Raw genomic sequence first — 16384 nt, 5'->3', positions numbered from 1 at the left:
AAGATAACCTGGAAAGGCTCATGGGGTTTATACCATAAGGAAATGGAATAAATCTAACAAAGAAATCTCATTTTTAATAATGTGTGTCTGGTGTTGGAACTGGCTGCAGGATGTCACCGTTCTCACTGCGATGGAAGAGCCTGTGTGGGCTTTTCCTGGTTGTTTCCCCTCTCCTGTCACCTTCTTCCCCCAAAAGAAACTAATGGGTCCAAAGTCTTTAATTGTGTGGTTTTCCTGGTGACAGATCATCACTGAAGGCACAATAGGAAAATACAGGAGAAGGAGGGAAGTCCTACCTAGGTCTGGGTCACAGGGGATGGACATTCCCTCTTGGAACGTCCCTGTCCTCTCTCCTGCTCTTCTTCAGCACCAATTCACATATTAGCTGCTTTTAAATCTCGTTGTTCAGATGTTTTGAACAGTGGTCAATGACCACAGTAATCCACATCTAAAATGTTGCATCTCTTGCTATAAATTCCATCATGTACATCCAGGGAATAACCTCGAATTCCCATGTGCTGGGATGTGCAGGCCAAATTCCCAACCTCTGTGCTGGGGAAGGCAGTTGTATTTTAATAATGCTGATGGGGTTTGCTCTTCCTGTTAGAATTAGAAATATGGAGAAGCAAAAAAACACATTACAGCTTTAAAAATAGAAAGTAAAAAAAAAAAAGTTAGTTCGTAAGATTGGCTTCTGTGTCATTTATATAAATTCCCAAACATCCTGATACCTCCTCTAGTTCCTGTAAAAACAGAGGGTCTGAGGTGGCCTCTAAATGGGGAGCAAGGAGGAGGTACATATGGCCTTTAGCAGAGAAATCCAGTTGGAATGAATTAAAAAAATCCAATACCACATCTAATAGTGTTGCCCTGTGTGTGGTTATAGACCAGAAGAGGAAAGGTGGGTTTGTGGGGACCTTCTCTCCCTTAAAAAAACAATAATTGTGGATAGATAAACCTGAATGGAAGAAAAATAGAGTTCATATAAGAAAAAAGTAGTTAAATGATTAGTAAATGAGTAGTTAATAAGTAGTTAAATAAGTCTGATAGAGAGCTTGGCAGAAATAAGGACAATTTTGATGTACAAACAGCTTGTTCAGCCTCATCTGTTGCACCTCCAGGTTGCCAGACTTGGTGCTGCCGAGTTGTTCAAGTGTCAGCAGCTCCTGAACTGAGGGAAATCACCTTCCACCTCCAAGTTATTTCTTGGAGAAAACCCCCTGTGTGCTGCTGGCTCAGCTCTGCAGGGGCTCCACCCAGGGAGCTGGGTGTCTGATCGCGAGGGAACTCCAGGGAGCGTTACAGTGACTTAAATGAGGGACTGCAGTTTAAAATCAGGGGTTGTCAGAGCGATCCACGAGCAGCAGGAGTTGTCTGCTGGGTTCATTTATTTCAGTTTAGCCTGTTGCCTTGAAAATACATCCTGCCTGGTTGAGTCACAGTCACGGAATCCCAGAATGGTTTGGGTTGGAAGGGACCTCAAAGCCCCTCCAGTCCCACCCCTGCCATGGGAGGGACACCTTCCACTATCCCAGGTTGCTCCAAACCCCATCCAGGGTGACCTTGGACACTTCCAGGGATGTGCTGGTCCTGCTCTGCCAGCACAGCAGTGGTTCAGTCCTAAGCCTGCCCGGTTGGAGGATTATTGGGGATATTTGTAACATTTCCAGCCCTGATGGCCCCGTTACTTGGGGTGTGCAAGCAGAGAGTGAAAACTGAGCATCCCTGTGGATCCCATGGAAGGAGACGTGGGAAGGCAAGGGACCTGCTCCAGGTGACAGGATGAGGTACTGGCAGAAGCCCAGGGAAACTTCAGAATCTTGAAATCTTCAAATAGGGAAAATCTTCAAATATGCTGGTGCAAAAACGAGCCCTGTCCAAAAGCACGTGGTGTTTTTATTAATAACTGCTCCATAAAGAGCTTTGCTCAAATACAACACGTTTGCTTTTGAAATAAAATCATTGCTTTCCTGTTATTGTTAAAGTCAAATTACAGCAGGTTGTTTCAGGCTCTACTGTTCTCAAGAGATTTCTTAATTCTGCATATGAGTTCAATTTATGAATATTTACAGTAAGAGGATACCCTGGGCAGGGTTCCTTGGGTGCATTTCCAGGCAGTTTTATAGTTCTATAGGTATGTTTTGTTTTGAGGTTTTGACTCTCCTTTCTCAGGGAGCGGTTGTTAAAAAAAAATACTGAATTCTTAAAAAATTGAATATTCACCACTGAATTTGAAGATTATATCCCTCGTTTTACAATGTGTTGTTATGGTTGGAATTCCTTTCCGATAACAAAATCCAGTTCAAAGCAGTGAGTTTTGAACTCCTGGGGGACAGGTAGAGGTGTGTTTGGCTTATTTCCTTCTTTTTTATAACCTGAGTCTTGTGACCAAAATCCATGCAGGGCTTTTTTTCCTGTCCACCCTCCCGGATGTGGTCAGAACCAGGGGGTTCCTGGGCAGGTGGGAGGGAGAGGCTCCCTGGAATGCGTCAGCAAGGCCCATCACACCTCTTTAATGGTTGTTTCATGAGACAGGAAAAAATCAAATTGCTTCCTCTCCACCAAAGCATTTCATGGTGAAATGAGAGCGGGAGGAGGGCTCGTTATCAGGAGGGGTTTTATGACTTCCTTTCAAACACGGGCTCAGGGCCGGGACGTGTTTATCACTATATTTATATATCCCAATTTGATCAGCACCCAGCAGTGGCCATTTACTTCGGAAAATAGAACCAAATAAATGCTTAAAAATCATAATCACTGAGTATTAGTTAAACATTCGCTTGTTATGTATTTTTAGTGGATTTTTTGCAATAGTGTGCACTGAGTGAAGAGTAAATAACAGCTCTCATTCCCAGTGGTGATGTAAATTAATCTAAGGCAATTAAAAATTAAAAAAAGGCATTTTGCCTGCCTGCTTCGGGCAGAACGTGTCGGAATACGGAAATAAATAAGCAAACATCTCTGATTTGTTTTATGAGGAATATGAGGGATGTTGTTTGGGGGAGGGTCCATTCCTCAGGGTGGGGGATTGTGTTTGGGTTTTTAAGACTGTGAGGGACAAAATTGATTCCAAGTGCTGTGTCGGGTTCTTGTCCTCAAGCTTCTTCCTTGAGCGAGGTGAAATGCTTGTGTGGAAGAGGAGTTAGTTTGTTCAGGATGGAATAGCAGCAAAAAGTTTGATAGCACAAAAAAAAGGAGGATAATGATGTCCCTCCTTGAAAAGTAGGGACAGGCCAAGGGGGAATGGCTTCCTACTGCCAGAGGGCAGAGTTAGATGGGATATTGGGAAGAAATTCTTGGCTGTGAGGGTGGTGCAGGCCTGGCCTAGTATGGCCAGAGAAGCTCTGGCTGCCTCATCCCCTCATCCTTGGAAGTGTCCAAGGATGGATGGGTTGGATGGGGCTTGGAGCAACCTGGGCTAGTGGAAGGTGTCCCTGCTCATGATGGGGGGTGGAACTGGATGAGCTTTAAGGTCCCTCCAAGCCAAACCACTCTGGAATTCCATGGTTCTGTGCACAGGGGTCAGGGTTAGGTGGATTTTCAGTGGGTCTCAGGCGGTGATGTCCAAACCCCTGCGGTACAAACCAGCAGAACTGGGCTTGATTTCTGAGCCCCTGGGTTACACCAGGGTTACACACTGAGCAGTGCTGTGGGGCAGCTCCTCGGGTGTGCTCCGTGTTCCTGCAGGTTGAATCCCCCAAGCAGTGCCAGGGACATTGGCTCCATGCCCAGCTGTGCTCCCCTGGAGGTGTTGGTCCAGGCGTTCTCGTGTTTCTCTTTCTGACACGTTTCCTTACGTAGCAAAAACACACACAAAGTTCTCCAGTTTAAATTATTTCATGAAGCATAGTTGTGTTTACAAAACATTAAATTTGGGGGGGTTTTATGTCAAGCAGATGTAGATCTGTGTGTTACAGGTAAACAGGGTGCTTGTCATTATGAACTCCAGGATATTCAGGAAATGTGTTCATTCTATACAGGAGAAGTCACTTTAATACACTCTTCTTGCCATGGCTGTTTAGTCACTGTTTCAGTTTTGCCTGAAAGCACCCCTTAGTGGAAGAACAGGAGTCTGATAGACTTCTTTTAATTAGGTTTTCCAAGGGAAGGAATTAATTCCATTATTAGAACTGATCTATTGATTGTATTGATATCAACTTCAGCACTGTGGCCATTTGTCCTGTGAGAACTTACTAGGGCCAGGGGACTTGGTTTTCTTTGAACATGGTATCCCACAGGGAACAGCTGGGAATGACAAGGTGATGTCCCTTCTGTTGGAAAGTTGTGAATTTGGCATTTGAAGAAGGACTACAATTTGATGCAGGTAAAAACACGGGGGAAAAACAAGAGAGAAAGCAAAGTTTTGAAGGTGTATAGTGTGGAGTTACTAATTTTGTTATTTTATAATGTTATATTACATTGCAGCCCAATGCTGATGTTATTTGTAAATACTAGGAGGGTAAGAAAATCAGTGGTTTTTGAGTCTGACTCTTTGAAGCATCACAGCTCCTTAATTCTGGTCCAAGTTGAATCCTTCTGTTCCTAAGGGGGAGGACTGATCCATACATAGGAGCAAGTGCATTAGGGAAAAGAAAGAGTTTGAAAGTCTAGATTACCTTTCTGGAATCAATAGTGAATTATGAGAAAATTATTATTTATTGAGTAACCAGGTTTATATGAACACCCCAAGTCAAAATTAAGCATAGTGGTGTCTCTGAGGTATTATTTTTCTTATGGAATAGAGCTGAAATATTAAAGATGTTGAGATTTGAATATCCTAGGTCATGTTTTTTCTAACAAGTTTTTTTGGCAAAACTATAATAATTTGCTGGTTTTAGTTGTGGTGGGTCTTCATTACTGAAATCAAAGATTTGTTTATGTTTAAAAACTCTAAAATCCACTTTGAAGTCTTTCCAAAGAGGACTTTCTTTCCTCCTGCAGCTGTGTGTGTTAACTGATGCCCCAGGTTCCTCAGCAGCTCATTGCCCTTGGCCAGGTTTGCCTCTGCTGCATCATCTGCATCCTCAGAGGGTGCAGCTACAGAGTGTTCATTCCCATCAGGAGAGACTTCCCCCCCATTCCTGCTCCTGCATTGCTCAGATGGTCTTGGATCTTGCTGCCTTTGGAATGGAACTGGACTGGGAGGTGCTCTCAGGTCCCTGTCGGGTGTTCAGGGTAAGAGCTGCTTGGGGATGGGCCTGTGCAGGGCTGAGGGTTGGACTCCAGGATCCTTGTGGGTCCCTTCCTACTCAGCATATTCTGGAATTCTGTGATGTTGGTGCTGGGCTCCCAGAACACCTGGATCACCCTCTGGTGCCTCTTCTGCTCCCTCAACCACAGTTCCCAAATCCCTGATGCTCTCCTTGGACAGGGGCTGCAACCAGGGCTTTGCAAACACTTGAATATGGCCAAGAATAGCCTAAATATGGTCACTAACCAGTTCTCCAAGTGTTTGTGCATCCCAATTCCTGCATTCCAATACCCCCTTCCCGAGGTGGGTGGTAGCAGTGCCCTGTGAGATCCCAGGGGAGCTGGACTGTCCCGGGTCACTCAGATAACGGCAGCACTGCCGGGGCAGATGACAGATAACATCCCTGTTCCTTTGTGTGGTGTGTCCAGGGGCATAATTGGGATGTTATTGCCAAACAGGAGGAAGCCCTGACTGTGCCAATAACGTACCACAGGAAAAAGGAAATCTAAACCGGAGGGGCTGGACAACATGGAAAGTATTTCTAATAATTAACTAAAAAGTGGGGCATTCCAGTGAGCAGTCTTCAGGTGTGGCACATTGGACAGAGATCCCATCAGCATCCTGAGGTGATAATGATGGAGCAGCACCCCAGGCACGCTCCAGCTGTTTGTTATCCCACCGTGGTGAACTACACTGGGAGCACTGGGGGGGCATTTTTCCTGTAAGATGAAAAGCCGGGACCACACCAGTGCATCCAGCTGGTCAACACCTTTGCCTCTTCCACATCACCAGCCCAGTGCTGGTGACCTTAAAACTTTATGCCTTTGCCAATGAGGGATTCAATTAGAGAAGTTATTGATGGTATTTATTTCAGAATCACAGAATATTCTGAGTTGGAAGGGACCTACAAGGATCATCGAGTCCAGCTCATAAGTGAATGGCCCTTATGGGGATCAAACCCACAACTTTGGCCTGCTCTAATCTCATTTATTTGAGTCCAAATCCTTGTGGGTATTTGCACACCCTGCAAAATACTTTGATAAAATAGTTGCAATAGCTGATGTCTCCTCAGGAGGAGCCCTGGAAAGAGCAGCTTGGCAGAGGGGACTTGAAGATTAGCAATTGGAATGTTCTCTTACCTTGGATCCCTGGGATTCCTGCTGGGCTTGTCTTGGCTGGAAGTATGGTGTTAAAAATTTCTCGTTCCCATTTTTCTGCCCCCTCTGGGGCGGATTGCTCTGCCCTGCAGTGGGAATTGCTCTGCCCTGCAGTGGGAGTTGCTCTGCCCTGCAGTGGGGGGATGCAGCACTGGAACTCCACTACCTGTAGTTTCAGGAGTTCTGACATCCTTCTGGTCCCAGTTACTGCGCACCAGGAGATAAATTCCTGTGCAAACCACATGTCACTTGCTGAACATGCTGTTTTTAAAAATGAGATTCATGTGAAACTGCGTAGGAATAGTTCTGCAAAGAGTATTCCAGAGTTACTTTTTAAAAAGTGCTGAAAGATCCATTAGAAAGAGGAGACCTGTGTCGCACGTTCCTTGTTCCACTGAGCTGGGAAGCTCAGGGTAATAAAGCTGCTCCTTATTGGCGTTACAGCTAATTGTGTGTAATTACTCATTAACACAGCTCTGCACTGCCGAGCACTCTGCTCACATGGCTGGGTACAAATCAGTTAGTGACGGCACTCCAGGCATTCTGAGCAAGAACAGGGAAAAAAGCAAGGAAACAACCCAGTCTTCCGACTAAGTCCCAGAATTATCAGCCAGCACCAAACTGCTGCCAAGCTGGTATTTACCTGCAGTGTTTGGGGGGGTTCCCCCTGTCAGTGCCCCCCTCCAGGTGGGTTTGCAGGTCCTTTGTGCTGTGTTTGGTTCGCAGTTTCTCTTTCAGCTGTCAGGTTTTTGCGGTCCGCGACTGTTCTCCCTGTAACGGTGTCGGAAGGAGCGTTGCTGAGTTCGAGCCTTGCACGAGGGTAAATCTGGGTGTCTGTTGATCTGGGAGATCTTGGCAGCTCTCCCAGACTCATCATCTCGATGCCTGCAGGTTCTTCAGCGCTGTGTGCGCATCGCTTAAGTAAAAGATGGATCCATTTCATTATAGGGGAAGACAAATACACGAGTGTGTGGGATGGCTTTTAGATCAGCAGATGAATTTAAAAAATACTCCACTGTAACCAAATGGAACGATTTTTAAAGATGGGTGAGATGCACATTTTGCATGAAAAACGTGTAATTTGAAGCAGATCACCTGACAATATTGCCAAGGTAGGTAAGAGAAAACAAAGTCTGGATGTAAGGCGGGAGATGACGTGGTTGGCATGTCAAGCTCTGAACAGCCACGGCTGTCCTGAGGAACTGTCTGATGGTGTTCTCTGGGATTTGTTCTTTTTAAGTTCATACAGTAGAAATGCATCTCCTGCAGCCTTCTGGAGTCAAAATGAGCAACTGCAGTGGTGCCTGAAGGAATTTGTTGTGCTGGAGTATCTTTCTTATTAAAAAGCAGAGGGGCTTTGTATGTAAAGTATTGGTAACAAATGTGTGAAGGCATCAAATATCCTGCCAGGATGGATCAGGAGATGGTACTTCAGAGGGTGTTTGGCTGGTGCAGCTGGAAAACACTAGTTTGTTTTTATAACAGAACAGCTTCCCTACAGATTATTCCTCAAACTCATGAGTTTAAATTATATTATGAATGTAATTAGTTAATAGAAGGGTGGGAAATTAAAGCTGTCTGCAGGGGAAATGTAGTCAATTGAAGTATAAAGTGAACAGGAATTTGGAATTTGAAGTGAAGTGGAAGTCAGTCAAGAAGGACAATGTGGAAAACAATGGGCACCAGGAGGGTTCTGCAGAGTTCCTTGTTCCTCTGTGGAAACAGTGTGCAAGGAGTGATGGCTGGGGCAGGGAGGAGGTCTCCAGTCCAAGGGAATATTAACATGGGCTGGGACTTAAACACAGGAGGAGCCTGGTTGATGTAACCAGGACCACATCTGTGGTCCTGGATTGGCACTGGAACTGTTGTTCAGGAGCAGGGATGGTTGTTGGAAGATCCCCTGGCCTTCACTCGGGGCTCTACTGAGTGATCTGCACCAGCAAGGGGAACCCTGGGGGAATGGGGCTCTGTCCAAGTCCAGAAGAGCTAAATGTGGTGCATTTCTGCAGGAAATCTAATTATGGAACATAAAAATAGGGGGTTTCAGATAAAAATAGATTTTGCAATGAATGTGAAATTAATGGTGTCTATTGACCGGGAGGGGCTGCTGGAGAATACTTAATTGGGATCTTTAGCTATTAGAGTGTGGGAAGGATAATTAAGAAGATACCCTTGAGTGTGTCTCTGTGTGATCCGGATTTTAAATACCAAAATCTGTGTGTTCCTGGCTCTGGGCTCTGTCTGAGCTCTGCCTGTGGACTGTGGTTATGTGGTGCAGATCTGATAAAAACCAAGGGTTTGTCCTTACGTTGTTGTCAGGAGTTGCCTAAGAAATAGAAGAGGAAAAATGAGAGTCCTGCCAATTCCAGACCTACGTGTGAGCTGATGCTTGGTTTGACAAGGGGTTTTTGACAATTTAAAATCAGGTTTTTGTTGATGGAAGACTCGTGAGTGTGTCTGCCTGAAGGTTGGGTCGTTCAGGCAGTGTTTTCTCCTTTAGTCAGGTTGTTTGTGAGGTTTTCTCCTTGTGTATCAAGACACAAGTCCACATGTTCTGGTGGAGATGCTGCAGCTCTGCTGGAAAACCAGAGCCATTTTAGTTAGTTCTCATAATTAATAAGTGAATAGATGTATTTGGCAGCGTGGATTCCCGTGTGGAAGAAGTCATCAGGTGGCTTAAGCTTGATAAATAGTTAAAAATCCATAAAAACTCAGGGTATCCTGAGCTTTGGGGTTTTGTTACTAATTGTGCTGCTTGTAATACTTGGTGGTAATTGGGGTCCAGCTGCTCAGAGTATCAGTGTTAGATTTACTGGATGGATTGCTTTAATAGGATTTGGAGAGCAGCTCTTGGTACGGTGCAGCTTGTACTGTCAACTCCCAACCTTTTAATGCAATAATCCCTGGGATTTACCCTGGTTTGGAGTAGCAGCACAGGAACACGACGTGACTTAGGCTGAGAAGTTTGGAGAGGGTGGGAATAATCCGTAGCCAGAGCTGTTTATGTTGTTAGTGTTGCTGTAAAGGATGGAAGAGGTGTTATGGGAGTGTTGGTGGCAGGAAAGCAGCGCCCTTGGTGAAGGGCAGGGAAGAAAGAGGCTGTGGGTGCAGTGCCCTGGGATTGTCACTGCTCTGGGCAGGGGCAGAACCCACCCACTCCAGAAAGCAGCTACAGATGAAATGACTGCAGGGTTTAATTGCACAACCTGAATGAGTTTGCACTTAAAGCAATTTGGTGTGTCAGTCTGTCATTTTTTTATGATTGAGAAGAGTATAAATGAATCCTGCATGTTAATGAGCTAATGTTCAAAACTGGGACTGGGTGTATGTTTGAATAATTAATACGAGTTGGGTTTTTGCTGTTAAGGGTGTGGTATCACATGTGGTTTACAAAGCAATGACAGTATTGTTTGCTGCTGGTATGTCCTCTCCTGAGGTCGGATTTTATCCCCAGTTTCACCCTTCCCTCCCCTCTGCCACTTCATTACAATGGAGATTTGGTCTGCTTGCTCCAAGTGATGTCCTGTAATACCCCATTAGTGGTCAGTAGTTACCTCTGCCTGCATGTCAGCCTTCAGTTTAATGGCCTTTTTTGTGTGTTCATTTTCTTTTGTTTCCCATCGTGGTTTTGTTTATTTCTTTGTGTTTTTTTTTTCCCCTGTTCTCTTTTTTTTTTAAACCGTGGTGATGTTTGCCCTTCATGTTCCCCAATGTTTGCACATGACAAGATGTTGCCATCCCAACATTGCCTCCCACTTCACTGACCAGTGCCACTAATGACCATCTAGCACCAGCCACAGCAGGACCCCTGCCCTCGGCCCCGCGGGACGTCGTGGCCACCCTCGTGTCCACCCGCTTCATCAGGCTCACCTGGAGGCCACCGGTGTCAGACCCTCAGGGGGACAACCTCACCTACTCCATCTTCTACACCAAGGAAGGGATCAACAGGTAAAGACTCTTCTTCACGCTGGTTTTGCTTGGAAATGTTGTAACCCGACGTGTCCAGCCTGCGATGGGAGGGGTTGTGTTCCCCCCCTCCTGCACCCTGAGTTTTATTGGCTTTGTTGCTGCACGTAGAAGTTTTTACAGGCACGGGTTGATTGACTGCAAACAGTTGCTACCTGCTTTTAGCAGCCTGTTAGAAGGTGAGAGCAGCAGAGGCTGTCACAGCTCGTCAGGAGCACTGGCACTGCTGTCAGTGCCACCTCAGTGGGCACAGGAACATCCTCCAGAAGCCACGTGCTGGTGGGAGCGACAGGCACGTGAATTCACTCTGATCCCAGGGACAGACGTGTGGTAGGTGTTGGCTAAATGCCATCGAAGGTGGTGGTTAAATGTTGATTCCCTCCTAATAATCCCTGTAAAAAGAAATTAGATTAATTAGTCCCAGTCATAAGCTTTTGACATATTATCCCAGTGGATAATATCGATCTACCCCTTTCCCTTCCTGATGGGATCTAACTGCTCAGCGTTACAGGTTCAAATTGTTGAGATAAGTTGGATTGTTCAATTGTTGTGATAAGTTGGAGGAAGCTGGAGCTAACAATCATTTGGAGCAGTGCTTAATTAATTGCAAATTAGCTTATCAGATTTATTACCCAAGGGAAAGTTATCTGTCTCCTTACTGAGGAGAGCATGGGACTCAAAGTTAACAAAGTCATTGGAAGAGAACGGAAAACACACTGCTGCTAGTGGGGAATTTCTGCTCTTCCTTAATTCTGTGGATAGACATCTAGTCCAGGCTCGTGGCAATTAATTGAGGCAATTAGTAACATTTTCTTTGCCTCCCAGTTGTTGGTTTTTTACTACTTCCTTACTTTGGGAATATCCAAGTTGTGCAAGGCCAGATTGGAGCAACCTGGTCTAGTGGAAGGTGTCCCTGCCCATGGCAGGGGGTGGAACTGGATGGGCTTTAAGGTCCTTCCACCCCAAACCAGTCTGTGACTGTGATTCTGTTCATTCTTATTGGAGATATTTTAAGTGAGACAGGGAAAAGGTGGGATCTTGCCAGCCATCCTTGCTTCTTGCCTCCCCTCCTCCATGTTCCTGCTTGTAACTGCTCCACTCAGTGGGTTTTTAGGAAGGGATTTGCTGGAGATGACTCAGGACCTCTCCCTGCCCTGCTTTTGAGGACACAAAATTTGTCCCCTTTCACTACATACCAAATTTATAACAATCTAGAAAATATTCCTCTTGGACCAACAGAACTAAGGGTAAGAGTGATCTCCTAATTCCTGGTGAATAAATTAGGGAATTACAGGACATTCTGCAGAACCTGCTGCTCCCAGTTCCTGCAGAGCATCCCTTGGGACTCAGGTCAGTGGCACCCACAAAGTGTACACCTCCAAACCCTTAAGCTGGTGCTTTATGTGTAAGCAGGTGATTGCACTGACTTTGTGAGATCTTTGTTTGCTTCAGTGCCCTTCTGGATCAGGGCTCAGTGCAGGTTCTGAGGGCCTTTCATTAGCACACACTCACCCCATTCTCCACTTGCTTTTTGGAAGCTGTTTGTTTCTAATGCCTCATAAAGACAGTTGGTATCACACCTTTCACAGATGAGTATGGAAATACTGTGAGGTCCTGCTTTCAACCTGGATTTAGAGAATGAGAAGAGGAAAATTAAAAAAAAAAAAAACACAAAAAAAAAAACCAACGGAAGAAGAAGAAGAAGAAAGGAAGTAAAAGGCTCAGTTTACCATTTTGATGTTCTGTGGTAGTTTTTGACCAGCTGGTTGGGCCTTGTGGAAGTGCTGCTGGTTAGTGAGTACAGAACTAGAGGAGCTGTCACACCCCCCTGGGCAGTCAGAAGTCAAAGAGTTTTGAAGCCAGGCTTGACTGTGCCACCCTCCTTCCTTCCTCAGCTCTACAAAACCCTGTTTAAATGGTCGCTTTGTAGCCCCTGAATTGTAGATGATGGTGCATTTGCTGTGGTTTAAGTGCATATGTACCATCTCCTCATGCTGTCACATTTTGCCTCCTCATACCTTTTCCAGTGCCTGCTTTACTGGAACCTTTTAGTAACCCAGGTGTTGTCTCTTCCTCACTTGTACTTGAGCAGTGATCAAACCAGGTGTTTGATTTATTTACCTCTAAGTCAGGTTTGTGGAAATGAACAAAGTCCATATGACATGGAGGGGGTTTGTAGGTACTCTGGTGTCTCTAAACCATCTGTGAAGGGCTGTAGAGAGTCACCCTCATGTCCTGAGCTGCAGGAGCACATCAGTCCCTCCAGCATGAGGAGTGTGGGTCTGAGGGACCAACTGCCTCAGCCACCACTGATTTACCTTCCTTTTGTTTTACCTGTTCAGTGGAAGGAGATACAGGAACAGGGTGCTCCTCACCTTTGCCCTTTGAACTTATTCGAGGGGGGGATTCTGCCCCACTCAGGTGAGACCCCCCTGCAGAGCTGCCTCCAGCTCTGGGGTCCAACAGCACAAGGATGTGGAGCTGCTGGAGCAAGTCCAGAGGAGGCCATGGAGCTGCTCCAAGGGCTGGAGCCCCTCTGCTGTGGAGCCAGGCTGGGAGAGCTGGGGGTGTTCACCTGGAGAAGAGAAAGCTCCAGGAGACCTTAGAGCCCCTTCCTGGAGGCACAGGACAAGAGGGAATGCCTTTAAGCTGAAGGAGACTAGATTTAGTTTGGATATTGGGAAAAAACTCTTGGTTCTGAGGGTGGTGAGGCCCTGGCCCAGGTTGCCCAGAGAAGCTGTGGCTGCCCCATCTCTGGAAGTGTCCAAGGCCAGGTTAGAGGGGTTTGGAGCAACCTGGGCTAGTGGAAGGCATCCCTGCCCATGGCAGGGGGTGAAACGAGATGGGCTTTCAGGTCCCTTCCGACCCAGACCATTCCATGATTCCAAGAGGAGCATTTCAGAGTGTGGAAATGGCTGTGGAGGTGACGTGTTTCTGCTTCTCTGGCTGCACAAACGTCACCAGCCGGTGCCTTGTCTCACCTTGGCTTGGTGACATCAGAGAGACTCCTGCTGAGGCAGTGATGTGGGAGTGAAGTGGTGTCTCGTGGCTTTACTGTCACACCTCTGGAGGACCCCAAGTAATCTTACACAGTTACAGAGTTATTTCATCCTCATGTTAGGGATTTATTCCACCCTGAAGGCAGTTCCCCTGGAAAGGGTGTGAAAATTGAAATGTGCTGCAGGGAGGTTGAATTCTGTGAAACTTTAACCAAGCATTCGGGCAGAAGAACTCCAGACTTCAAGATTTGGACAAAAATAAAAGAAATAAGCAGCACGTTGCTGGTACAAGAGGGTAAATTACACGTGTGAGATACTCAAATACTGTTAAATTCACGGTTCACCGTAGTGTGCTTCAAAGGCAGAAAATGGGGTTTAATTGTGTGTAATCACACTGTCAGAACGTCTCTGGAGCTCCCTGCCAGGCTCCACAGCTGACAGGGCTGGCACAGGCAATATCCTCTTTTTAATAATTCCCTGAGCGTTGTTTTTTATGAGGAAGTGCAACTTTAAACTTGGCATTTCCAGACAAACCCGTGTTTGGGGGTTGAACTGATGGCTCTCCCCTGAGGTGCTTGATAGCTGCTGTAAACTTTAACTGGAGTTTACAGAGCTCTTTAGTTGGAATTAAACTGGATTCATAGAACAGGGGTAATGCAGTTACTCATGGAGCCCATCTCCCTGTACCTGTTATCCCATCAGGTACAGCAGCACTTGGAAAAGGTGCTCCAGGCTCCCCAGGAAAGGGCATAAAGGGGAGATTCATGCAGCACTTAATTAGATTAATATCACCATATTTTTACCATAATGTTGTGAAGGCACATTTCTAGTTATTACTGAAAATTGCAGTACTTTGACATGTCTATTTATTTTTGGTAAATGTTGTCTTTCTAGTAAAATAATTCTGATTTTTTTTTTCTTCTAATTTTAAACAATAACCTTGTTTTGCTGATTATCTTTTTTCCCAGACAAAATCAGGGAGTGCATTTACCCTTGAGGCAGAAAATGCAATATTTTGCATGTCAATGGGAGCTGGATGTTATTCCACAGCTGTGGATCCGTTGGCACTTATTCTGGGCTTTCAGATCCCATCCTTGTAGCTACGGCTCGTCTTAAAGGAAACTCCATCAGGGAAGGTGCTTTCAGGAAAACGTTTTGCTAGAAGTGGAAAAATTAGTGATGAAAATGAATAAAAATCTGAAATAAATTCAGCTGTTGATGCAGAGCCATTCTAGCTCAGCTTCATGGAGGGGAACATTCTAGAAAATGAGTGTAAATAGATGTTTAGTTACAGTGAGTGCATTGTTTCCCTCTCTGTAGATGCAGTGTAATAATGCAGAAATCAACAGGGATTTCAAAATGTTTTCAGCCAAGTTATGCTAAATCAACCACACCGGTTGATGTAAGAAGAAATAAATTTAAAATGGGGATTTTGGCATCGTGTTTCCATGATAAAAACTGAAGCAGGATGGCTGGGAGGTGGGAAGGAGAGACGCTGGAATGATTCTTCCCAGGTTTCTGCATCAGAAATGCTTTAATGGGAGGTGACAATGGGACGAGAGTCATTGTCCCTGCAGAGCCAAACAGAGCCTGGCAGGCCAAAGGGGAAGGATTGAATTCCGAGCAGGCACCTTCCCCCTGATTTTCTCAATGGGAAGTTTCTGATTTCTCCTTTTGTAGCACTGCTGTTCACATTCTCAGGGAGCGGGAGCTCCTTTCCAGGGAAGGACGGACGTGTGGAGCCGTTGTTGTTGAAACGCAGCTCCAACGAGTTCAGGTGCCAGTGGCCTGTCTTGGAAATAAAGATTGTCATTAGTTAATGATTAATTCTCTAATCTCCCCCTCCATCCTGATAAGAACTGATGGAGTTTCCTGGGCTACATTCAGGTGAGACGGTGCTTCCGCAGGGGGAAGTGTTGGGCTCTGGGAGCCCGGGGGGTCAGTGGAGGGTCACTGAAGGCCAAGCAATGACCCTTCCACTTGCCTCCATACACAACATGTGTTCTCCTGACTGGATTATGGCTTCCAGCCTGCAAAGTGTTGGCCTGACAGAGATGCCCCTTCCCATGCAAAGTGCATTATTTTCATGGGTGCTCTCAGATCAACAGGGCGCTGGTAGCCTGGATCTGCCTCCCTGCTGCTGCTGGAGGTTGGAGTATCCACTTAGGTTCAGTAGAGGCCACTTCCATGTGCACAGCACAAGTGTGAGGCACTCACAGGTCACACTGAAGGAGAGGTTGCCTCCTATTGCCTCCAGTCCTTGTATGGATCCAGTGTGGGTGCCACGGCCGTGCCCTGGGTGTCCTGAACAAATCCAGACACCAGGGAGGAACCCAGTGAAGTTTGGAGGAACAAGAACACGTTAAAACAGCTCCTTTGAAGAACACACAAAAAGCAGCCCCATGATATTAACAGAAGTGCCCCAGATCTCACCAGACAGTGCTGCTTAAATAGCTTTTCTTTTGGCTTCAGAGTTGCAGGATAAACTGTCACCGTGAATTATCACTTGCTGTTATGGGAATAGCAGAGAACTGCTGAGGGTTTGGTGCTGTCGAGTGTAATTTATTCTGTTACTTCACTGCGTTTGTTTTTTTTGCACAGAGAAGTTTGCAAAATTCGAAGGAGTGTGTCAGCAGCAGTTTTGGCACATTCCTGTTGTGTTGTGCAGAGAGCACGGTGTAAACCAGCGCGTCACTAACACGGGGGATACGCTCGGACGGGACACGGCGACTCCTTCCTTCCCCCTCCAAACCCCTCTTACTAATCTGTGGTTGTCTCTCTGCCTAAACCTTCTGCTTCCCAAAGGGAACGCGTTGAAAATACGAGTCGTCCTGGAGAGACACAAGTGATGATCCAAAACCTGATGCCAGAGACAGTTTACGTGTTCCGAGTCGTGGCTCAGAACAGGCACGGCCCCGGGGAGAGCTCGGCTCCGCTCAAGGTGGCAACGCAGCCCGAGGGTGAGCTGGAATGGTTGGAGTTTTCCTCACTTTGGGATTGATTTTGATTTAATTTTTTTGTTTTCCCCATTCATGGCCTTTCCCAGAAGTTGATGCTCTCAAAAGTTGCAC

At 46.0% G+C, this 16384-nt stretch overlaps 1 protein-coding gene across 12 annotated transcripts in view; it reads left to right on the top strand.

Annotated features, from left to right (window-relative positions):
• The window catches only part of NEO1 (neogenin 1), a 169824-nt gene that overhangs the window by 114765 nt on the left and 38675 nt on the right, over positions 1 to 16384 (top strand). For 8 of the 12 annotated variants that reach the window (XM_064668562.1, XM_064668558.1, XM_064668557.1 and 5 more), the window contains exons 8-9: positions 10077 to 10296; positions 16119 to 16273. In XM_064668562.1, the coding sequence (XP_064524632.1) occupies positions 10077 to 10296; positions 16119 to 16273 (375 nt within the window). The remainder of the gene's footprint in view (positions 1 to 10076; positions 10297 to 16118; positions 16274 to 16384) is intronic. The other 4 variants (XM_064668564.1, XM_064668563.1, XM_064668559.1 and 1 more) reach the window with 1 other exon arrangement.

This window comes from Pseudopipra pipra, chromosome 12 (assembly GCF_036250125.1).
Source record: "Pseudopipra pipra isolate bDixPip1 chromosome 12, bDixPip1.hap1, whole genome shotgun sequence".
Taxonomy (NCBI): domain Eukaryota; kingdom Metazoa; phylum Chordata; class Aves; order Passeriformes; family Pipridae; genus Pseudopipra; species Pseudopipra pipra.
The sequence above is the reverse complement of the archived record's forward strand: the minus strand, read 5'-3'. Positions and strand labels throughout refer to the sequence as shown.